The sequence below is a fragment of the Xiphophorus hellerii genome, chromosome 19 (genome assembly GCF_003331165.1).
Source record: "Xiphophorus hellerii strain 12219 chromosome 19, Xiphophorus_hellerii-4.1, whole genome shotgun sequence".
Taxonomy (NCBI): domain Eukaryota; kingdom Metazoa; phylum Chordata; class Actinopteri; order Cyprinodontiformes; family Poeciliidae; genus Xiphophorus; species Xiphophorus hellerii.
This window is the reverse complement of record NC_045690.1, coordinates 15,489,183-15,512,525: the sequence shown is the minus strand read 5'-3', so window position 1 is coordinate 15,512,525 and position 23,343 is coordinate 15,489,183. Positions and strand designations below refer to the sequence as shown.

Here is a 23,343-nt window from a genome sequence, read left to right as displayed (position 1 = left end):
TTAGAAGCAAAGACCTCCTTCCTCGTGCAAACACGCGTTAACTGTTAGTTATTTCAGTGTAAGTTAACTTTAATAACGCACTTTAATAACGTATTTCTGTTTTTAGTTTTTTTTTATTATCTTGCATGTCCCTGTGTACGTCTCTATCTGGCTACAGAGGGGATTCTCTCAGAGGGATTCTCTCCTTTAGTTTCTGTGAAAGATTTGGCAGTGATGACTGTGCATGCAACCCAAAGATGTATGTATTTGCACAGACTGGTGACAGCTTGCAAATCAATTCAGACTCACAGCAGGAACAGAGATGTGTTTGAGAAACTCGTGAAAAGTCCTTGCAACAGAACTTTTTTCACTGCTTCTGTGAGATCTAATGAGAATGATGGACAGAGCAAAGACTCCTTAAAACTAACTCCCAAGCAGGCAGAAAAACAAGATCTCCTTTTCAGGAGGAAGCGGCCCCTGTCCCCTTTGGAGAGGATAAGCAGTCTGCTGCCCCAGGATGTTTTGAGCCCAGAGGTGATGCATCTGAGGGAGCAGGAACAGCATGAAGAGGATCCACAGAGATGTGATCCAGAGACAGTCACTGATGAAGAAGATCTGGAGACACACAGTGGCCATGAGGTAGGAGAGGAGCCAAAAGCTGCAGCATTTCACCATGCAGAGGGGCATGTGTACCCCAATCTCCTAGGGGAGAGCTTGCTCACCTTTGGGGAGCTGCTTATTGCTGAGTACAGAAAGAAGAGACGGGTGGAGTTCAGGAAGATGTTCCAGCTTCAGCCAGGGGCCCGCCTGCAGAGCAGCTGGGGAATCATCAAGCATGACGATATCGTTGGGCAACCGGCAGGCAAATTCTTGAAGACAGGCAGGGATGTTCCCATCTTTTTTCGGCGTGCCAGTCTGGAGGACTATGTGCTGTATATGAAGAGGGGTCCTGCAATCGCCTATCCTAAGGTAGGTCTTGTATGAGTGAAGATGTTAAATGCAGAGGATATTAGCAGTGTCAGATTAATAACCTCCACCTTTGTCTCCTTGTGTGTTCAGGATGCAGCCAACATGCTGCTGATGATGGATGTTACAGAGGGAGATTGTGTGCTAGAGTCAGGCTCTGGGTCTGGAGCAATGTCCCTGTTTCTGTCCAGAGCAGGTCTGTCTGTCTCACTTTTCCTATCTTGCATCCCAACTACAAAGGTTTTAGTAAACTTTACTTTTTTCCACATTTTGTCGCATTACAATCTCAAACTGTATTTTATTTTGTTTTTATGTGAGAGACCAAAACAAATTACTACATAACTGTGAAGTGGACTTATCTCAGTGCAATGTTATTCTCTTGAGGCCTCAAAGTTTTGCTAGAGAGCAAACAGCATCATGAAGACCAAGATAGCTAAGCTGTGGAGGAGTTAAAACAGAATAAGGTCACAAGACAATATTTCATAGAACTTTGTTACATCCATCATAGAGTATAACACAACTGCAAACGTATCAGTACTGGGCAGTCCAACATCCAACTGGGCGATACCAGTCTCAGGCAAAAGCTACAGAACGACAACAATTGGTTGTTGCTCAAATCTGACCTTTTTGGAGGAGTGACAAGAAGAAAGTCATTGTTAAAATAAAGTCTTTGATTTTACCACATACCATTCGGTGTATGTGGCAAAGTAAACATTTAGGAGATTGTACTGTGATCAGATATGACCAAAATAGACCTTCTTGGTCACACAAAACTTCTATTTCTATGAAATAGAAGCTGACTTGGAGGATGCCAAGATGAATGAACTAAACACAAGGCAATTAATAAAGGAAAGCTGTGAGAGGTTATAAAAGACTTAAGGATGTTGTAGAGGTTCACCTCCCAGCTGGACAATGAAGACATGAAGATTGATGTCCAGAGAAGGACTCTTTCCAATAGCTCTAGCTACATTGCAAAGAAGAATGGGCATAACTTCAGCCTCTGTATGTGCAAAGTAGACAGACATACCCCAACTGTAACTTCAGTGAAATTTGAAACATTAAAAAGTTGGTTCAGGGGGCTGAATGCAAATGGTCTTGATTTGTAGCCATTTATTCTCTTCCTCAATTTCGCATTAATTCACTGCTTTAAGTTGGTTTATCACTTTAAATCCTAATAAAATACACTGATATTTGCGATTGTGAAGCAACAACATGTGGAGTAGTTGACGGGGTGTCAACACATTGTAGATCAACAATAAAGTGCATGAGTATGAATGACACTGCAGGGTTGTACTAAATCTGACAGATCCAGTTAGGAGCATCTCATTTGCATATTTAAGCTCATATCAAAAGGTATCCAAGTCTAGTTTCTTAGAAAGGAAGATATTAAGTAATACATTAAGGTTTAAGACTAGTTTCTAGTAATCTATGTTATAAATGAATAATGTGAATCAAGATTATGATGAAAATGAGACCTCATTCAACATTCAGAAATGATATGGTCCAGATATTTCCTCCAGTTGGTTCTAGAGGGAGCGTGCTGAGCATAGAGGTGAGGGAGGATCACCACAGAAGATCAGTGAAGAACTACGAGCGCTGGAGGACATCCTGGGCTCTCCGACGAGGACAGAAGTGGCCCAACAACGTGGAGTTCCTGAACGCTGACCTCAGCACAGCCTCGTCACTCCTCGCTGGTCGAGGATTTCACTCGGTCAGTGTCATGACGTTTTCTTAACACGTTTGACATTAATAGATCTGCTCATTCGTCAGACTTGCTTTCTGTTGCAGGTTGCGCTCGACCTGATACACCCTCATCTGGTTTTACCCACCGTGCTGCCACACCTGCATCCTGGAGCTGTCTGCGTCATCTACCTCGCAAAGTGAGCAGCCGCTTCAAAACACATAAAGGCTTCAACAGCAGTAGACTAGATATTTTATGAAATTAAAACATTTCTTGTGTTTCTGAAAACCCTGAAGTATCAACACAAGGCGACAATGTCAAAAATAAAAATGCTGCCACTAACAAAAAAACCCCAAAAAACTGAATCTGAAGCTGCATGCTTTAAATATCATGATAATGTTCAAGACAGGTCAGTTCAGGCATAACAAGTATGGCTTGCTTCTAAAGGTTGAAACAGTCTTTTTTCTTTACAAACATTGCAGCACAGCCCATGTTCTAAATTCTGTATGAATAAACTGAAGGATGTCTTAAATAATGGCTTTTAATAGACAAGACTAACATAGAGATACATATAGACAGCACCTTTTGAGAAATAAACCAAATGCAGGGCAATGGTGGAGGAATGACAATTTAGGCTTGTTTTTCCAGCCATGGGACCTGAACACCTTTCAGTTATTTAGGTTTCAACCATGAACTCCCCTTTCTACTAGAGTGAGATGCGAGTTCATCTGACAGCTGAATCTTGGCCCAGAGTGGATCAGCAGGACAATCATGTCACAACGGCACAGTAAATATCCAGATCTCAACATGGTTGACATGCTGTAGTGTGAACTTGGGATAGCTTTGTAAAAACATGCCTGCAAGTCTTAATAAGATGAAAGAAAAGGGGACTTCAATGCTGATTGTTCTATAAGTCTCTGAATTATGAACTTTCTAAATGTGTTTTTTAATTTTAAATAAAGGCAGTTTTCGAGTATTGGTTTTAGTTTGACAGATCTATGTCAAATGAATGCTTATGACCAAACAAACAGGCAACATCCTTCAGAGGTGTTATGTTTAAGGATTTCAAGTTTCAAATTGTTGTATATATGAGCAGGAACTGAATTCTGTTGCACTATTTTCCTTTCACAGTATAACGCAGGTTATTGATCTGCTGGAGGGTCTCCGGTGTTCTGCACTTCCTGTTTTCTGTGAACGCATCATTGAGGTTCCTGTCAGGCACTGGTTGGTGGCCCCTGCCCTGCAGAAAGACGGACAATACTGCACCAGGAAAGCTCCGAACCTCGGTGAAGACACGAGCAGCGAAGAAGAATCATCCGATGGGGCCGATGGAGGTAAATGCAAATGAAATCGAATGATTTCTTTGAAACCTAATGGTTGAATTTTTCTCCCTGTAAACGTTGGTTGTCTTTTCAGAAGCCCCTTTTGGGCCAGCATTTGGCAATGTTCCCTACATAGCCAGACCCCATCCAGAACAGATGAGTCACACAGGTTAGAATGAGGTAGAATCTCTGGTTTTGTTTCATGTTTGTAGGAAATTCTGATCATGACATTTCATTTTTCAGCATTCCTGGTGAAGCTGAGGAAGTTTGTGCAGTAGCCGCAGTCACTGAAGACCCCTGGATACAAGACATAATTTAAGAGCTGAATTTTACCTCACAGAGCCTGAAAAGTAAAAGAAACTGATGGAAATATGGATCATTATATTTTTTTTAATCTAAAAATTTATACATTTAAAATTTATATGGCAAAGGGATAGAAAAGTTTGAAATAGTTTAAATAGAATATCCCAAGAAAGGTCCAAACATGAAACCTGAAAAATGCACTGATTGTAAGACAGAATGTACAAGTGGATGAATAGACTTTAGAAGGCTGGTTTAAATTGATAAACTGATGAATGAGTGAATGGATGACTTTTTGTAGATGTACAGTTGGATTCTGACAATGGTTGGACAGCTGGAAGAATGAGTGATGGATGGTTTGGATGGACAGATGAATGGAAAAACAGATGGAGGATCCACAAAATGATGGATGGACAAACAAATGAAAGAATGGACAACTGGGTGAATGGTGAAACTGATGGATGACTGATGGGAGAAAATAGCAGAACCAATTGATATATTGGCAGATGCATGGATAACTAGGCATATTGATATACAGCCAGACTGAGATGGATGGAAGGACTGATTGACGAGGATGCAACTTTTATGTGCATATTTGGTTAAAGAGACAGCATGAAAACTCACAGGTGATAGAAATACTTTTAGAAATTGTGTTACAAATCATGTTAATACACTCATGAACCAGACTTGAATCAATTGTCTTTTTCCAATCCTATCCAGATGTGTAACATACTAAACTCAGATTCCAACATTTTCTAGCCTGTGTGTAGGTATCTCAGTAACAAAGATGTTTTAGCTAAGTATAAAACAGCTGTCATATTGGCACCTGAGCCCAGTAAAAAACAATGAGACAAATTTAAGTTCAGCCTTTGTATTCTTAAACTCACAGGCATTGGCTCATCAAAAAGTCACAACTGGAAAAATAAAAATACCCACAAGATTCCCCCACTCAATCCAACATGCATCCCAGGGTTGAAATGTTGCAAAACATCTCATTTACAAATAAGTTAAATAAATACTGTAGATAAATATGTAGAGAAATCTGTAGCTGGAACAATCTTAGCTTGTGTGCAACTTATTTCATATTTATGTGCATTGAATAAGCGTAGTTTATTATGTTTGTTTCAGGTTACCACTAACTGGAAGACTCTGACCTTCAAAGTTTTAGATAAACAAAGGATTATTGCACAGAACGGTTCAGTTGGTTCAAAGAGGAACAAGGTGGAACAGCCAAGTTTAGCTTTGGGTTTTACATCTCGCTGATCCAGTCTATGAAGGGGTCGCAGGAAGAGTCGCAGGAAGAAGTCTCCCCTATCAAAGAGAAAGGACAAACAAGAAAGATTAGGAGATGTCAATTTATTCCTTATATTAGTTGGCAAGCAATTGTTTCAAAAAGGCAGGAAACAAGGATCTACTTTATTTCTGCCTAATTTAAAAATTATTTCACTTAATCTGTTCAAGGATGATGCATGTCTGGTTTCTTTCCTGGATTGTTTCTGGTTTCCCAAATACATCACTTTTTAAACCATCTTCTGAAGACAGATGTAAAAAAAATCTTATGCATTTGCTTAAATTATTTAAATACACATTGCCCATTATGCCATGTCATATTAAGTTGTTTTTTTTGCTGATAGCTAGTGGATATCCAATAATATAAAGAAAAGCTCTATAAAATCTGGAGAAGCAATACTCAGGATGACTTTAGACGATCAGTAAAAAGACTGAAAGCAAAACAAAGAAATCCATCACTTTGTTTCATCTTTAGCAAAGCGCTCTGCATTCTGGCTTTTGAATAACCTCTGGCCCTCACTTGGAAGCTTTTCAGGACAGAAGCAGCACAATTTCGGTGCCTCGTCTTTATCCTCCTCTGCCGTCCTGTTGGAGGCTTTGGGTGGCGTCAGCTCGAATGTAAAGGCAGGAGCAAACGGGTTCAGGTAGCTTGTGGTCTGTGCAGATGGTTGGCTGGAGGAGATGCGATGCAACCTGCTGCCGCAATTGCAGAGGGCACAGGAAACGGGGGAGGCGGATGGGCCGCGCGGAAAACGAGTAGGGCCTTGTGTGTTGTACTGTCTCAGGGCGCCACTGTGGTGATCGGAACGCTGCCGCTGCCACACAAAGTGAGAAGGCACAATGGCCATTACCTGGGGACAGAGGCAGGGAGACAAGTCAACAAAACCCAAACTAATCCAAAATTGTTAAAGTTGAAAGAAGCCAGGGTACCAGTCAGAAATGCACACACACTGATCAGTATGAATGCCATTATTCGAGGGCTTTTAATACTCAATGTAACCCATTCTGTTTTTAGGGTGGAGTGATTATAGAACCAATTTCAACACTGGCTATAAGGAGGTTGCCTAACTTTTTTTTCTCAAAGTGCATCTGTGTGTCTCAGAGCTGTATCTATAACTTTCACCCTTTTTGGATTTGAGAAAATCAACTAATCACTGAAGTTCGTCTGTCAAAGTGTTTCTTTAAAAGACTATTTTTGGCACTAATGGCTTTTACTGAACAGTCATTTGATAGGAAAGAGGCTGCAGAGAAAAGAGAAAGACACACAGCAAATGGTCTGAAACCAGGAATTGAATCCAGGGAAACTGCGTCAAGGACTATGACTTCTGCATGTGGGGCGCCTCCTCCACCAACCAAGGTGCACAGCACCCCATCAAATTGTTTTTAATATTGTTTGTTATAACACCCTTCAACCATAAAAAGAAACCACTTCAAATGTATGAATAAAAGCCCCAAAATTAATCATAATGCCCATGCTGAGAGGATAGAAATTTCTGGATGGCGCTGAGTTTATCAGCCTCATTTCAAAGACAAATGTTCGCACCTCCTCACAGCAGCTCTTACTGACAGCAGCTCGGTAACAGATGCGAGCCCATAACTCATCTCGCTGCTTAAGGAAACGTGGAAACTGTCTCCTCCAGTTCTTTCCCAGAGCCCACGGGAAAATTTCATACTTGCTTTCCTCCTCATCCTCTTCCATGGTGTTGGCAAGATAGCTACAGATACAGAACAAATGCTGATATCAGGAATGTTGTATTTCCAACAAAATCTGTAAAGCTTCTTCTGATTTCTGTGGACTTACAGGGCCATGAAAAAATTCTTTCTGGTGTATTCAGCAATAGAGAAGTGGGCCCGTTTGAAGTACACAAAGGTCATGGCTATAAGGTACTGACAAAATAGGGTAAAACCTGAAGTCGGCACACAGTAATTAAGCAAAATGAAGGTTTGTTATAAAGTATAAAGGGTTTTACCTTGTCAGTCATTTTGTAGCAGCAGTCCATCCGGAGAAAGTCTTGGATCAGGTCATCATCTGAAACCAAAATCATTATGTTATTCCTTAAGCTTCTCTCACCAGATGTTTTTAATTTAAATGGTAATTGATAAATGTCCTGTATTTGTATAGTATTTCATCAGGCCCAGAGGAGCCCAACGTACTTCATACTACATCCAGTCACTCATGCACACGTTCACATGCCAATTTACCAAAAAGACGCAAGTACGAAGCCATTTCCTGCCGCTGGATGACCGTTGCAGGCATTTTGGTAAAATACGGGTCACGTTGACCGGACTGGATCTTCCACAGGGAACTTTCAGAGTCCTGACTATTCGCTCTGCTTAGGCAGAAATGCTTTCGCATCTGACGGACATTTTTGCGCTTGACCCGCAGGGATGCAGAGGGAGGAGTTTTCATCATGCCAAAGCTTGTGTCATATGTTCAGGAGGCTACTGCTGTCTGGTGATTGGAGAAGGAAGAAAAGTCAAAGATCTTTAAGTTAATCCACTTCTCTAAAAGGCTTGAGAGAGCCCAAAAGGTGATGGGTGATTTGTGAAGCAATCCCACTCGACAGTCCAGGCACATCTGATTAAATTTAGCTTAATTCCATCACATACATTTGTTTCACTTCATTAACATATAGAAAACATCAGTAGTTTATCTCAGCACATACAACACGAACAAACATTTGTTTCTACTAAAGAAATGTAAGCACTCAGAAATATTTCATCCCGACATTCAAAAAAAAAAAAAACTCAAACCATCTCATGTTGACTAAAATATAATCTTTTTTTTTCCAGTTGATTAAATGCACAGACCTTTTTCTTAATGTTAAAGACATAATTTGATGGGGAATTATAATTCAATATATATTAATGTAAAAATACATTTTTCAATAGTATGCATAATAAATTATGTATGAAAATACAAAATATCCTACTTTTTCAAAAAGAGTTGGATTTAATCAGTTTAAATAAATGAGCTTATTAAATAGAAAAATGCAGTGGGATAAACAACTGGAGGCAAAATGGACAAATTTTATAATTGGACAGATCCAATAGGCCGGCTGGAAACAACAACAACAACAAAAATCCATCCTGAATCTGTCAAAAACTCTCTTCAGTGTCAAAGTTAAAGCTGAGCGAAAGCAACTTAAAGTTTGCAATTTTCAATCTCGCTTATGTGAATAAAGACAAAATTTGAGAAAGCGGGGTCTTCTAGATAGGAAACTTGTTCCTACAGAGGCTTACTGGAGCAAGACTTCAACACATACTGGAGCAAGACTTCAACACATAACAGAAAGTTGAAAGTATGACAACAAAAGGACTCTTTCCCCCCCCCCCCTTCACTCTGAACGCTCTGATTCTCACTGTCACAAAAAAATGCATAATCTGTCTTAAGTAGCAAGTGAGATATACTGTTGTACTTTTTAGTTGGTTCATAATGTAGAGATTTTAACTGTAATCATAGATGTTCAGTAAAGCAACGACACATCTACGCAACTTTGAGATGCTTTGGAGAAATCAAGTTTTGCTTTACCACAAACACTTTATCAAACAAGTGTTTTATTGTTACTTGGAGTTCTAAGAGAGAAATCAGAAGAAGATAAAATCAGTATCGTTAAGTAATGGAAAATTGGCCAACATTTCACTGACTCATTGTGTGAATTGTTGTTGACCTTAAAGAAAACCAAAGCTCAGTATTTCCAAAACATATAACTAAATATTCAAAGGTAGAGATGATCTGATCAGATGTTTTCTATATGGTCATACCCAGTAGGTCCCGTTATTTATTCAGAAAAAGGTAATACAAGCTCTGTGAGGCAAGAGTTTTGAATATAACATAAAATGAAGATCAACCATTTTGGGATCAAAACACACGTGTCTAACCAAAACGGGATTTATATTAAATTTTAAATAATAAAAGTAGATTAAAAAAATGACTGATTCGGAACTGTTTTCGATATGCTGAAAAATCTCTAATAATGTTAACGTATTGCATTAGTTTAGTACAAGTTTTGACACAAAAATATGTTTCCAGCTGTCCGTAACAATTAAGTGATATGCAAGAAAATTGGATTTTTATATGAATTTAAGATACATTTTAATCCGTTTTTACTTGGAGCGGAAAAGTCTTACGCACATACTTGCAGGTGTCTGCGTAATTAATCTGAACATTAAAGTCCGGCCAACTTTGGCCACCCCTTCCATTATATCTCCAGGTCACTATTTTTAGTTTTTGACTAAGATGCTACTTAAACGTTTGGTCTAAATTGACATTTTACAAAATTAGTCAAGTCTATAGCTTTTCTGCTAGGTTAAGAATGGCGTAGCTAGCTTAAAAGCTCACCGAAATCACACATTTTCGGTTTTTCTTCAGAAAATCTTTTCTCATCGGTAAAAACGAAAAGTATCAGCGTTAAATAAAAGTTAAAGCTATTGTTGGTTGGTGAGCTCCATAAAAGTTAAGACAAAAAACAGACACTAACCCGAGTAGATGGCAACTCACAGAGTTCGAGGATCCGCAGCAAGCACTCCTCCCTAGCGCGAGACGCGCTGACAACTCGTAGTGTTTTTCCCTTCTTCTTCTTCTTTGACGTGGCGTTGAACTTCAGTACGCTAGTACGTCGACGCGCCCGCCATATTGGTAAGGCAAGATAAGGGCCAGTCCTTGCCTATTTGATATTCATTTCATCATTAAAAAAGCTGGGCAATATTAAAAATCAAGTCGTTAGAACAATGCTAACATCAGCGGTATGAGTAGAAATGAAAGAAGCACAACTAATAAAACATTTCCAATATTTTATACCTATCAAGCTGACTTGGTGTAGGCTCCTAAACAAGATAATACATCTCAAGACATTTTAAGACCATGTTGGAAAAGTAGGGAGGCTCATCTTTCAGTGAGCAATGTAGAAGATAATCTAGCAAAATGTTGCACACCACAGGGGAAAAATCCCAAACATTTCAGATGCATTTATAGCTAATGTATACATATCTAGATTTAAAAATAGCAAACATTATAGACAGCACTTACCTCTCTATTTTTTATCCTAAACTTTTACTAATTCTGTCTCTGTTGCATGAAGCTAGAAGAATTATGAGCAACCCACTAATTTATATTTTGCACAGAAATTGCTGCTTTGTTTTATTTATTTACCACATCTTTGTTATTATTTAAATGTAGACTTTTGTTCCAAATGTCACAAGAGTATGTCATGTAAAGTCTTTAAGATAATCTAGTGCTAAAGTTCAAAATTAAAGCCTTAAATATGCCCAGTATTAACTACATGTCTCAGTGACTCAGTCTTTAAATAAAAGCCAGCTAAAAGTTGTTTTATCTATTTTTTGACTACCAAAAAAAGATACATGAACTAATTTTAATTTATACCATAATCAACAGTGCTGTTATTCAAATGTATGTGTTTTATGTGTATTCTTAGTATTTTCATATTCATATATTGAAATGTCCTTTTTAACTTGTACTTTGAGTAGGTTTTTGCTAATGACTATGTAGAAGACATTTTATTTATTTACTAGTAAATACAACAAACATTGACATTTACTAAATGAAAACCAGATTGTCTGTCACTTACATAAATTTTCTTGGGCCAATTAAAGAACCACTGCACCTGCTCACTATGCTACAGGTGTCTCCAATAAGCACAATGACTGCAAAGCCTGCTGTTTAAGAGCAGACTCTTTTCTCTAAGGATCACTCACTGTAGCTGACCTATGCTTTTGAGGGAGAAATGTTCCTGGGAGGCTGTTTAAGGTTTGTTAGTGAAGTGGCTTGGTGTGATGACTAACTTATTAAAGTAAAATGAGTCTCAATGTTGGTTCTAATGCAAAGGTTTTGTGGGGTGCCATGGATCAGCCTGCTTTTTTGCCTTGGAAATTGTTTTCCTACTGGTGAGTCAAAATCTCAAACCCTGAAAGTATGGACACTATGAAACTTAGGTTTTACCAATTCAAACTCCTGTCAGTTTTCTCTTGGTTTTAGTTGCAATAGACAAGGTGTAGAGACAAAAATAAAATCTGCTAGTTGTGTAAAAGTAGATGTTTTGAGAAACCTTAACAGATTCTTCACAGTGCTGGTGACAAGAACAGTACAATTCAACCTTTATTGGCTCCATACAGACAACATGGTGCCTAACAACTACCACTCATTTCCTAGCAGCTTGCATTCATGCAACTTGTGAGACTTGACACATTTGGTCACTTTTGTGTAACTTTCTCTCTCCCTCACCAGATCATGGCAATAAAACAACTTCCTTGAATTCTGGATCTTCAGCAACTCCAGACTCTAAGTTTGCATCCTCATCTGTTGGAAATGAATCAAACTCCACCATTGAAGTTCCTGTTGAGACCACTAACTCCAACTCTACTAGTGCCCCAGATACTCTATCACCAAGAGCCTTTTATGTTGGCTCTCCATTGCATGCAGAGGAGAGATCAGCTGGCTTCTCAATGCAGCCACTGATGAACTCAACTCCTAGAGGCTTGTATCCATTATCCAATCCCTGGTTTGGACCATTCCATGAAGCTGTATATCCAAGCCCTGATTCTCATCCATATACTTATGGTGATGGCTCTAGGGGATTTCCTTATTACAATTATGGTGGCATTCATGCAGCATCTCTTCCTTATGGCTACAATTATGGCACTGCTGGGTCTCCTCACTACAGTTATGCTTATGGCATGAATGGTTTGCCTCTCCAAGCATATGACCACAGGATGTCTGCATCTCCTCCCTATGGGGTGGGCCCTTCCCCTCCATATGGCTACTTGCCCTGGCAGCCTTCAGTACTTGATCCTGAATTGTTTCTCATTGGAAATGTTTTAATGGAAGTTCGTGAAATGCCACTTGCTCAGGCTGGCCCATATGTCATGGTGCCAGTGGGCATGATTGAGCCTTCTGTGTACCCTCCATCTCACCTCATGCAGTCAAACGGAGGCTATCACAGAGCAGGAGACCTCCTTTCTGACAATCTGTACTCCAGCAATGACTATTCTTTAGAGCCTGAAACTGACACAATGAAGCAACAAGATGTTCCAGAAACTGACTTTTAGAAGGCAAATTGTCTCTTTTTGGTAAGGCAAGATTGAGTGTTTACTGCTGGAACACAAGTTGACATCTGTGTCCATGATCCTGTCTTGTCTTTCAGGGTGGACTTTTTATCTGGAACTTTTCAGATGTGGACAGAGAGCTGAATAAAACTGATGGGGAAACTTCAAACTGGCTTGACTCCTATCTTTATCATGCAACATTGCAGCAACTGTATGACAAAAAGGGACTTCATGATGAAACTGACTCAGCTGGTTTGTGCTGACTTTCATTTATGATTAAACAGACTGCTTCAGACACTTCCCTGGATTTCAGGAAAGACTAGAGTAAAGGATTAGTCAAACTGACCCATGAAGGGCTGCTGCTGAACCAATAGGTAGTAGGTGATTGCATTTTTTTTGGAAGACCTGGTGGCTTCATTTTCTGAACTGAGATTGGAGCATTGAATGCTGCTTCATGTTTGTTTTCTGATTGGGTTGTAGTGATCTGGAATGTTTGCTAAGTCATTCAATGGGTTAAAGGTTTCTATAGAAATTTTAAGGAGATTACTTTAACTCTGTTTTTAGGTCTGAGTCAATTACACCTACTTAGTGATGGTGAGATGAAGCCTCATGAGGCATTGAACCACTTGAGCCAACTGGTTCGAGAAAGGGTTCATTTCTTGAGGCTTCATGTGCACACGAAACCACCTACTGGCCAGGTGTATAATCACAGCCAGCTGTATCTTAACACATGTGATGCATTGAATTTTTGTCTATTATGGCTCTTGGGAATGACTTCACAAAAGGTGTAGGATGAAATCATTTGTCTACATAAATTATGTATACACATATGTGTATAATAAAATATTGTTTGAATGTATCCTCTGTGTGTAATTATTCCCAAAATAGTAGTGTCATGTGATATGGCATGTTGTGTAATGTTTTTCATGTGACTCTAGAAAAATGGCATGGGCTTAATCAGGCAGAGGACAGTGAAAGTGCTTGTGGAACTAGGGAGGGGGTAGTGAATAGGCTAATGCTTGTGTAACTTGGATGATTTCATGCATTTTTTATTAAGAAACAATTTCTCCACAGTTTTTGGTTTCAAACGATTTCTCTTTTTTGACACTACATGGATGAGGTGTTATTATTGTACCCCAACTCCTTGGAGCACAATAAACACCTCACCTTTACAGAAAATAAGAAACAGTGAAAAATACAGTTCCTCATAAGCAAACCTAATGCATCTGCAAATGTTCAGCTCACCTTACCTTGTTAGGGCTGATCAAATCGAAATGTTCCCACATAGGGGAAATCCTCCTCTTTCTCGCCGGCTCCATCCTACTCCTATCCTGTCCTCGCGCTCCTAAATCTATCTATCTATCTCTCTCCTAAACTCTCCAAACACCGAACTAACTGTCTCAAACTAAATAACCACTATCCAAACTCTACTATCAAAACTCTATCCACTCTCTCAACTGACCGCAACTCGCCTACAACAACCCACATTTTGAATGGAGCCTGTGGGGTTTTTAAAGCTGTCAAACCCCGCGCCAACATCTGAGCCACTTCCCGAAGCAGTCACGTGGTACAGCCAGGCTTCGGACGTAATCGTTTTCGGCTCCTCCCCTAAATGAAGCAAGCCTCGATACGCGCTTTACGGAAACGCCCCCTCCATTACTCTACACACGCCTCGAAGCCTCGGCACATCACGTAACATCACTACACCTACTTTTCTATGCATTAGTCAGCATTTGACTGGACTAATCTGATTTTTGTATGGTTATAAAAGAGGATGGAGGCCAAAATGAAAAATTTACTTAAAATGCTGTATAATTTGGGTGGGGGGGAATGTAAAAGACAAAATGACATTAAATCTTCACCTGTTTTTTCCATTTTAGTTCCATTCTGACTGCAAAATTCAGAATTTGTACAAGTCATGTCATGACTCTCTAAGCTGAATGCTACATTAAAATATATATATTCTAGTAAAATTTAAGCTCTTCATGTAAATGTATAACTGAGAATACAATTAAAGATGTTTTTGAATGCCTGCTGAAAATGAATCACTTTTCCTTTTCAGTGAGGAGTAAAAACTACAATATTGTTTTGCAGGCTATAAAAAGCCATCATGGGCCAGCCCCTATTACACAAATGAGCTTATGTTCTTACAAGTAGGTGAGTTTTATTTGGTTTAACGTGCCATATGTTAATGCGGAGGAGTTCACTGAAAGCCCTACTAATCCTTTCAGCTGCTTGTCCTCCAGAAGGTTCAGAGGGACGCATTTCACAGCAGGCTACAGACAAATTTTAATATGACCACAATTCTGTGGATTTATTTTCTGTATTTGTAACTGGTAGAAGCAATTTTTGAAATGGATTTATTTGCTTTTTGTTTCGATGGACGACTTGTTGTAAGGGATTGTGTAATTCTGTACAGCCTCGGCCATCTGAAAATGACAGATACAGCAGGTGGATAAGAATCTTGGTTGGATTTTCATTTTTCTTGCAATTGCTCTGTGGGAAAACATAGAAGTCACCTTGTATTTTCAAGACTTAAAAAAATGGGCTGCTCACCCTCCAAAGGCACCAATTTGGGCAGCTTGGGTGCCATGAGGAGGGAAAGAATGTTACCTGCAGTGCCTCAAGAAAACAAGATAGATGAAGATGGAAGGAAGAACAACGTAACAGGATCTGCAAAAGGGGAAGTGAAGGGGAACAAGGAATCTCCACATGTCCAGGTACTTCAGAAAGAAGCACAAATGACACCACAAAAAAAGAGATATGCCACTGAAGAAGTGAACATGGAGGTAAAGAACACTGATAAAGTTGAGAGTACAGCAACAGAAAAAGTCACACTGCCCCTAAGAAAGGATAAAAACATTGACAAGCAGGAGTTGGCTGATAAAAAGTCTCACAGGAAACCAAAGAAATCAGCCAAAGGTACTAAAGGTCCCAGAAGGAAAGACCAGGAAAAGGTATCTACAGATCAAAAAGTAGACTTTCCAGAACCTTTGGTAAAGGCTCATCAAGCTGCATATGCCTTTTTGAATCCCAGTATAAACAAATATGATTCTGTACTTGAGCTCATGGAAGAAGCCACCCAAACTCAGATTTCTGTGCAGACAATGATAGCCTTCATGGCTTTGCGCTATGAGGAAATAATTCAGGGACTGGAAGAAATAACAGAGGAGGGGGAACAGGTTTTGAAAGAAAATGGAGAACATCTTGCTTGGCCAAGCCAAATGAAAAATCTCTCATCTTCTTCGCAGCAGATGTCTGGTCCGATTAGCTCAGAATCGCCACCAGATTTGTTGCAACAGCTTCTTCAGTACACCACTCAGAGGATGAGGAATGTGAGCCGGACTGTTTGTGGAATTGGAGACTCTGCTTTGGAGGAAGCAGTGGATTACTTTGCCTCAGTGTCAGAGCTTTTAGAAGAGAAACTGAAAATCAAACGCACTTTGGAGGCCAGGATGATGCGACTCTTAACCCAAATAGAAATGGCCTCCCTACGCAAGCCTGGAGGAGAGGATTCAGCTCTGTTTAGTGAGGACAGTGGTATTGGGGCTGAGAATGAATCCGTTAATGGATGTGAAAAGCATCATAGACGAGAGAGTTGTGGGTCCAATGGGACAAACAGAACTCCACTCAGTCCTACAGAGTACACTGCTATAAACAACACTGGAGCAACAATAGAAAAATATGGCACTCAAATAAGTCCAAGTTTTTCTCTCACTTCACTCAACTCACTTGATTCTACATGTACCATAGTGCCTAATGACCAAAGAGATTTGCTGTTTGGCTTGGCCTCCTTAGATGATGGTGACGACAACAACAATGATGAAGAGGAAGGAGATAGAGGTGTTAAGGATGGAAAAGTAGCATTCCCGATACGATCTAATTCTTCAACCACGAGTTCAGCAACTCCTCCACTCCGCATACCAAGAAAACGCATAGAAAATCCTCAAAATGTAGAAATGACTCTCAAAATGAAAAATGCTGTAAGTGATAGAATACGGTTTGTACAAAAGCAGAACACTGGTGCCAAAGCAAAAGTAGCAGGCACTCCAAAGACCACTAGACAAGATTGGACAGATGAGGAGGTGCAATCTCCAAGGAGGCCTCAAACAGCAACAACTGTTCGGAAAACAGAAATAAAAAAGAACCCAGTTGCCAGAGGTCAACGTTCCAGGTCAGCAGAATCGTTGCGGAGTAAAGGTGAAGATCCAACTCTGTTTGAACTAGAAAGGACTCAGAATGCTCTAAACCAGAGATTACAAAGGATGAGTAAAACCAAAGTGGGAGGAAACTCAAAGTCGGTTACATTTAAACAAACTCAAGGAAATTCACCTGCTCAATCTCCAGCAATAAATCGGAAACAGCCTCCACAAGGTAAAAACAATAATAGCCAATCACCTAAAGACAAAACACGACTCTTAAAGTACAGCAACAAAAATGAAATCATCTGTGATGTTGACAAAGATAAACAGGAAGAAAAAACAGAATCCACATGTCATATAAAAGCCACTCCTCCACCTACCCCTCCTTTATCACCACAACTGTCATCTGGCTTTCACAGGGGCAGGAATTCAGTCAAAAAGCTGATTGACACCTTCAGCCAGGGTATAGAGGTAAGAGAAACTCCTAAAGTTCTTGGGCCTTTAAAAGGGGTACAAAAGTGTGGTGTTCCCATCCTACCTGGCTTAGGAAATGTAGAAGCAGTTCTTAGTACTGGAGTGACCAGCTGTAGACCTGAGTCCACAACATCTGAAAAAAATTATTATTTTGATATCGACAATCTTCCTCCACCTCCTCTGGAAGTACTGATGGACACTTCTTTTGAAAGTGCCCAAAGTGGATCGACTGCAGCAGGAGATGGGACTACAAAAGTGGGAAAGTCACCTGTGCTAAAAAGGCCTGCTGTATCCCAAAGACTTAGAGCTTCATTTCAGACTGTCACAGTATTACCAAGCAAAGGAGGCTTACCACAGTCAACGAAGATTGTTTTTCAAGGTACACCTGCTTTTTCAAAAGTCAGTCAGACCGATGGAAGGGAGACAGAATCTTCAAACCATCAAGTTAGAAATATCTTACACACACAACGATCTTCCGACTCGAACTCGGAGAGCTCCTCAATTAGTAGGGAAGCAACCTCAGAACCCCAAGGAGAATCACCTAAAATACAGCATAATGGCAAGATTTCAGTGCCTCAACCTAATACCAGTGCAACTATTGTGCCTCCTTCCTCAGTTGCCAGTAGCCAACCATTTGGCACTCCGCCTGTCTCTAAAGGACGGATGTTACCTTCCACTCCTTCTACCCCAAGTAGTTTGCATAGAAGACTTCCCAGCCCTCTTGGTTCAAAAAAGGAAGTTACGACACCCTCAACAAATAGTTCCCCTGTTAACAAGACACCTCCTACACCACCAGCACTTCAACGGAGACTTCCCAGCCCACCTGTTGCAAACCAGAACTCTAGCACCTCCTACCCTTTCAAAGCACCATCTCCACCAGCCTCACCAAAGGTACAAAAGTGGTCAAGAAAGAACAGCACTGAAGAATCAAGTGCACAGATGTTCAGTAATGCTCGTTCGGTCTTCTGCCCAGTCTCTCCATCCATGTTTGAGGCCCAGCCTTGTTCAGTTATCCAACCATCTCAAGCATGGACTTCGAACAGAGTTTCAGTTCTTTCCAGTTGTTGGGGGAGTCGCGGAAGGTTCCCTGTGTCTGTACAAGGACCACGACCCTTTGTTCGACGTAGCCAATCAGACAGAAGGCCAAGTCTAAACATGACTTCTCGATTTCAAGGGACCTCAGTGGCTGAAACATGTGGAAGTGAGCCAGCAATATGTACAAAGGGGTAAGATTTATTTCTTTTTCTAAATCCTTCAACAAAATAGTCATGCTTTCTGAAGGTCTCTCAAAATGTTGACTTTGACTTAAAACAGAGGTCTCAAACTACAGTGCTATAGGGCCAGAGTTCTGCAACTTTTAGATGTGTCTCTTTCCCTACACACTTTAATTCAATGGCAAGACTGTCTCACCAGCATGCAGTCAAGCTCTAGAGAGCTCTGCTAATGAGTTATTGAAGCCAGGTGTGATGAAGCGAAGAGATAGCTAAAAGTTGTTGGACACTGGACACTGGACACTGAAGAAACAAAAGGAAAAGGGATAATTGTAGAACAAATTAATGTGTTAGGTCTCAAAGCCTGTGGAGCACATCAACAGTATTTGTAGTCTATTGGACATCAAAGACCAGACACAAGACCTAAAAGCCACATTGTCTTTTTAATAACCTTTTCTTTAATTACTTTATTAGAGGTGAAGTCCAATTCTCTGTCCATCTGTTATTTCTAATCAAATCACTGTCAGAAATGGTACAAAATTAGCCTCATGATCCAAATGGAAATTGATCCTTTGCTAAGTTTTATGTTGGTGAACACAACTGTGGTTCGTCCCTTGGAAGTAGGCAGAGGAGGATCCAGAGCCCGACCACCAGGCTCAGAAACAGTTTCAGATTAGATAAGGGTTGTTTTCCTTCTGCACAATGTGACCTGACAGCGTTTAATTTAAAGGATGATTTCTGTTAACAACCCTCTTGAGCCCACCAGGCATGCTATGCTTATCACTAAAGTAAATTTTATTTTCACTTTAACAGGCTAGATGACAATCCAGCCAGGCACCGTGAATTATGGGGTAGCCAGTCAGACCTCAGGACAACGCCACGCTCTGCATCACACCCGGATCTGTGTGTTGTCGGACAGGCCTTACACAGGAGCTAAACAGGGCCAACACCAAGGCTGTGGGATTACAGATTAGCAAGCATTACTGTGGATTTAAAATTGTCTTGTTTATTTCACTTGGAAGAGAAGAGGAGCTAATTCCATCCACTATGTCATGTAACACACCTCCAGATACTCTGTACTTGGCTTATTTCTCATCAAGTTGTGTTGCTGTTAGCTGTTATTGTTATTGTGCTGTTTTTGGGTTTTATGTTTACAAAATATAAGACTTGTTTATTAGTTATGGAAGATTATGATAAAGCATCTGTTGGACAAGTCTGATCAGGATTATGATCAGGTTTTTGTAGGTAACATTTAACAAATTAAAGAAAACAAATTCTGCTCAGACATTCAATTTGAGACAAGTGTGGTCAAAACTGGTGGTAGAAAACTAAGTGCTAAACATTTATGTCATCTATTAAATTGAACTACATACATTTTTATGAAGAGAAACATCTTGAAAAATCATAGTCGTTACTTTTTGATATTTTTTTTGTGATTTGTTTTTAATTTTTGTTGTCCATGCTGTAATTTTCTGCAAAGTGATGTGAAATTTATTTAATTTTCTTTAAAAAGCATTCATAATTTTTTCAGTCTGTCATTTTTACTATTTCTTTATAATTATTGTTAATAAAAAAAACAAAAAAACAGAACAAAGCCATTACTTGCGCCATTGTCTCCATGACCAATAGTGCTTAATCCAAAAAAAGGTGCACTTAACTGCTGTCCAGCAGCAGCTCTCTCTTAGTAGTTTGCTAATGTTCAAAATTGCTCCTATAACATATTCTGTCCTGCAGTGAAGCCATTTTCCCATCAGGGAGAGTTGCAAGGAGAGTTTAAAACTTCATTGGATAAAATGCAGATAAACAAGTATTCTCTGTATGTCTTAGATGATGGATATTTGTACATTGAGGACTAACCTTTCAAACAATTGAATTTTCCACCTTTTTAGACTTATTTACTAGAGTAGTTACCGTAGTTAGATCCTGATAAATTGTATGTAGATGGACATTTGCATTTGAGGGCTTTTGAAGATAACCTTTTTGTCCTGCAGAAAACACATTCAAATATAAAAGTGCAATCTTTCCCTGAGAATATCCTCAGTCTTCCTAAAGTGGGACAAAAATAGACTTGTGATTTAATTTCTGCCAAGTGCAAAGTGTGATTGTTTTCCCAAAGGGAAGTGGAAGAAACCTGCTGTGAAAACTGTATAATTGGAGATCTCCAGTTCTATCCCCTCGTGGGTATCATATTGATCATGTTCTCTGTTCCTTGAAATGGAAACAGTTTCCACCTTAAACTAAACAATCAGAGGACATCTTTTATTGTGCTTTCCAGGGAGAAATAAACCCAAGGCTAAGTATATGCTGAAAGCATCTCAGGGATGTGAAAAATGGCAGAAGAAATTTCATTCTTGGCATAATATTCAGTGGCGGTAGCACTATTATGCTGACATAATTGCAGGTTGGGTTCATGCTGAAAGAGCGTTTGCCACAGCTGAGCCATGTTTTAATAGATCAAACAGGCCTGTGGATGAGTATCACAGTATTCATTTAATATAAAGCCACTCTTTTCTGTCTAATTTGAATTTTTTATCAACAAAGCACGATATCATACACTATGTGTATTGCTACAACCCTAATTAATCATCTTTTTATTCCATTCTCAATGCATTTTAGTGGAATTTCAACCAATGGAGATGCTCTTTATGAAACTGCAGATGAACAAGAATGTTAATTTAGAAAAATAATAAATGTCTCTTGTATCATTGTACTGAGCCACTCTCACTGGACCCAACCACATGGGTCCAATCAGAAGAAAACTGATGCAGAAAGTTTGTAAAGTTTACAGTAAAAACTTTAACTTTATCTCTTCAGCTACTAGAAAGAAATGCATGGGGGAAAAAAATCTATTTTCTGGAAGGGAAATATCAATAAACTTTTAATGGCTTTAGATTTATGTACAATACAGTAGAGCTGTGTAAAACCAGCATGCCCAGTCAGTAGAGAGTCCCTAAGAAATAATAACTATTATTGTACAAGTGAGCCGAACTAACTAGCTTCACCTATCTTTCAGACCTAGTCTCAGACTCTGTTCATCACACAACATCTAAGACCAAAGTAAACTCAATAAACCCACAGAGTTCCATCTTTACACAACTGGACTCCTCTGCTGGCTCAGTGGAGCTGAATGCTCTGGTTCAGTGGGGAAGAGGGAAAAACATGACCTGCTGGCTGTCACAGACGCCTCTTATCATACCCACTGAGTTCCCACTGTTGGTCTGGACATGGTTGCTTCCTGATATTACTACCTGATAGCTATTTGTGTCAAATAGGCATAACCTAAAGGTGAGCTCCGGCCGGACGGGACTAACATAGATGTAGAGATTTAGAAAACACAACTAAAAAGAGGAAGCATGAGCATGAAAAGAGTCTGTGGGGATTTTTGGCATTCTGCCTGACCAACATCCAATACAGGCAGGTTGGTCTTTTACAGCACAGCTTTATAGCGTATTAAACTGTTTTTTTTCTTTTTCTTTTAAAACTTAAGCATATACAAACATATACATTTGCAGCATATTCTCTGGCTCCTTGGAGTTGTACAATGAGCAAAATTCAACAGTCCAGAGTCCTGACTGTTGAATTTGTTGATTTATGGCAGAACATAGGTTTTTATTCATTTTTGTTAGTAAATTCCAAGCGCTTTAGAGCTTAATAGGCAAAATTCTGAGATATTTGACACAAGTTGTCTACATATGTTAAAGTCAAAATAAATATTTTTTTTACTTAATCAAATTCTGAGTCATTTTTAGAGTTTTTTAAAGCTTACATGACCTTACTATAGATCTGTCAGAAGGTTCTACAGTGATCATATTTTAATAGTATAACCTACAACCAGACCATTAAAAATGTGGATGAGTAGATGGATGAATGGAACTACTTGAGAATAAGGATGAAATAAAGTCTGGAGTCTGTGGTCGATACTCCGATTATGTTATTTTAAAATCTCTTGTAACTGTTAGCAACTCTACTGTGACCAAAAATATCCTCTTGAATAAGAGGATTATTATTCTGCATGCATAGTCTGCACAGATAGCCAGATGGAGACTCATCTTAATCTAATGCATCTGGAAGTTTCATCCTCCTAAAAAGAAGTTCTTCCTTTCTACTATGGCCTCTCGCTGTCTCAAAAATGGAGACTGAATCATCTATATAAAACTATACAGTTTTTATTTATTTATTTACATTGTTTGTTGCTAATTTTTAATTTATTTCATTTAATTTAATTAAAATTGATTGATAAGGAATTGTATTAACTTGGCTGACAAAATAACATCTGACAGTCTCAAAGTCTCATTTAATGACATTAGATTAGAACTGGAGCTGTTTTAATATTACTCCCTAAGAAGACAATTTGTTGTGACATGGTAGTATTTAAATTAATAAAAGAGAATGAAATGACTTGAAACATACATTATTTTTCAAGATAAACTATAAGAATAAGGAATTGCTGTGGGCAAAATAAACAATCTAATATTTTTTATTTTAAACAAATTTTTTGTTGTTATTTTTGCTGAAGCACTTGACTTTAAAAAGTTTTTGTGCAAAATTATTAGTACTATTTTTTACTTTCATTGTTTTTTGTAAGAGGCTGAATGGAAACATTTAAAAACCATAGGTTTAAGTGTCTTTATTAAAGTTATTTCCTCATTTTGTTTTGTTTGCCCTAGCCTTGAAAATCTGGAAGTAAGTTCTCCTTGGTTTAAAGTCACATTGTTCACATGATACCTCATGCCTCGGTTATTTGTTTAAGGAGGCTGCAAATGAAAAATATCAAAATGGATTTTTATATAAGAAGCCTTGTTACATGGGTTTGTTTTTAAGCACAGATTCTCCAACAAAAGCCTGATGTAGCACTGAGCCACCATCCCATTTCACACATCATTTGCATATAGATAGCACAATCAGAGATGTGCAAT

At 39.1% G+C, this 23,343-nt stretch overlaps 4 protein-coding genes across 5 annotated transcripts; 3 read left to right on the top strand and 1 right to left on the bottom strand.

Moving 5' to 3' along the window:
- trmt61b (tRNA methyltransferase 61B) lies at positions 1–4,940 on the top strand. Its single transcript, XM_032548318.1, has 7 exons — positions 1–948; positions 1,039–1,141; positions 2,466–2,656; positions 2,734–2,825; positions 3,758–3,960; positions 4,043–4,117; positions 4,192–4,940. The coding sequence occupies exons 1-7, from the start codon at positions 214–216 to the stop codon at positions 4,224–4,226; spliced, it is 1,434 nt and encodes a 477-aa protein (XP_032404209.1). The 5' UTR covers positions 1–213; the 3' UTR covers positions 4,227–4,940.
- A 343-nt stretch (positions 4,941–5,283) lies between these two features.
- Positions 5,284–8,379, bottom strand: spdya (speedy/RINGO cell cycle regulator family member A). Of its 2 annotated transcripts, XM_032548320.1 has the most exons (6): positions 7,741–8,379; positions 7,509–7,567; positions 7,340–7,425; positions 7,082–7,253; positions 6,059–6,389; positions 5,284–5,559 (listed from the first exon to the last, which is right to left on the bottom strand). In XM_032548320.1, the coding sequence occupies exons 1-6, from the start codon at positions 7,949–7,951 to the stop codon at positions 5,498–5,500; spliced, it is 921 nt and encodes a 306-aa protein (XP_032404211.1). In that variant the 5' UTR covers positions 7,952–8,379; the 3' UTR covers positions 5,284–5,497. The 2 variants fall into 2 exon arrangements, with proteins under 2 accessions (XP_032404211.1, XP_032404210.1); XM_032548319.1 differs by having other exon boundaries at positions 5,284–6,389.
- A 2,655-nt stretch (positions 8,380–11,034) lies between these two features.
- LOC116708731 (uncharacterized) lies at positions 11,035–12,762 on the top strand. The gene is made up of 4 exons (XM_032546705.1): positions 11,035–11,305; positions 11,384–11,442; positions 11,783–12,624; positions 12,699–12,762. Exons 1-3 carry the CDS (start codon positions 11,283–11,285, stop codon positions 12,601–12,603), a joined length of 903 nt encoding a protein of 300 aa, XP_032402596.1. The 5' UTR covers positions 11,035–11,282; the 3' UTR covers positions 12,604–12,624; positions 12,699–12,762.
- A 1,974-nt stretch (positions 12,763–14,736) lies between these two features.
- On the top strand, positions 14,737–19,953 carry pcare1 (photoreceptor cilium actin regulator 1). The gene is made up of 2 exons (XM_032546557.1): positions 14,737–18,442; positions 19,241–19,953. Exons 1-2 carry the CDS (start codon positions 15,144–15,146, stop codon positions 19,362–19,364), a joined length of 3,423 nt encoding a protein of 1,140 aa, XP_032402448.1. The 5' UTR covers positions 14,737–15,143; the 3' UTR covers positions 19,365–19,953.
- The last annotated feature ends 3,390 nt before the right edge of the window (positions 19,954–23,343 follow it).

Excerpts from the sequence above, each read along its gene's own strand:
- trmt61b (XM_032548318.1), top strand. The coding sequence starts at position 214 with ATGACTGTGCATGCAACCCAAAGATGTATGTATTTGCACAGACTGGTG. Across the intron at positions 2,826-3,757 it reads TGCGTCATCTACCTCGCAAA|TATAACGCAGGTTATTGATC; the intron begins GTGAGCAGCCGC and ends TTCCTTTCACAG. Across the intron at positions 3,961-4,042 it reads ATCCGATGGGGCCGATGGAG|AAGCCCCTTTTGGGCCAGCA; the intron begins GTAAATGCAAAT and ends TTGTCTTTTCAG.
- spdya (XM_032548319.1), bottom strand. The coding sequence starts at position 7,951 with ATGATGAAAACTCCTCCCTCTGCATCCCTGCGGGTCAAGCGCAAAAAT. Across the intron at positions 7,568-7,740 it reads TTCGTACTTGCGTCTTTTTG|ATGATGACCTGATCCAAGAC; the intron begins GTAAATTGGCAT and ends TTTTGGTTTCAG. Across the intron at positions 7,426-7,508 it reads GCTACAAAATGACTGACAAG|TACCTTATAGCCATGACCTT; the intron begins GTAAAACCCTTT and ends CTATTTTGTCAG.
- LOC116708731 (XM_032546705.1), top strand. The coding sequence starts at position 11,283 with ATGTTCCTGGGAGGCTGTTTAAG. Across the intron at positions 11,306-11,383 it reads TTCCTGGGAGGCTGTTTAAG|GTTTTGTGGGGTGCCATGGA; the intron begins GTTTGTTAGTGA and ends TCTAATGCAAAG. Across the intron at positions 11,443-11,782 it reads TGGAAATTGTTTTCCTACTG|ATCATGGCAATAAAACAACT; the intron begins GTGAGTCAAAAT and ends CTCCCTCACCAG.
- pcare1 (XM_032546557.1), top strand. The coding sequence starts at position 15,144 with ATGGGCTGCTCACCCTCCAAAGGCACCAATTTGGGCAGCTTGGGTGCC. Across the intron at positions 18,443-19,240 it reads CCAGCAATATGTACAAAGGG|GCTAGATGACAATCCAGCCA; the intron begins GTAAGATTTATT and ends TCACTTTAACAG.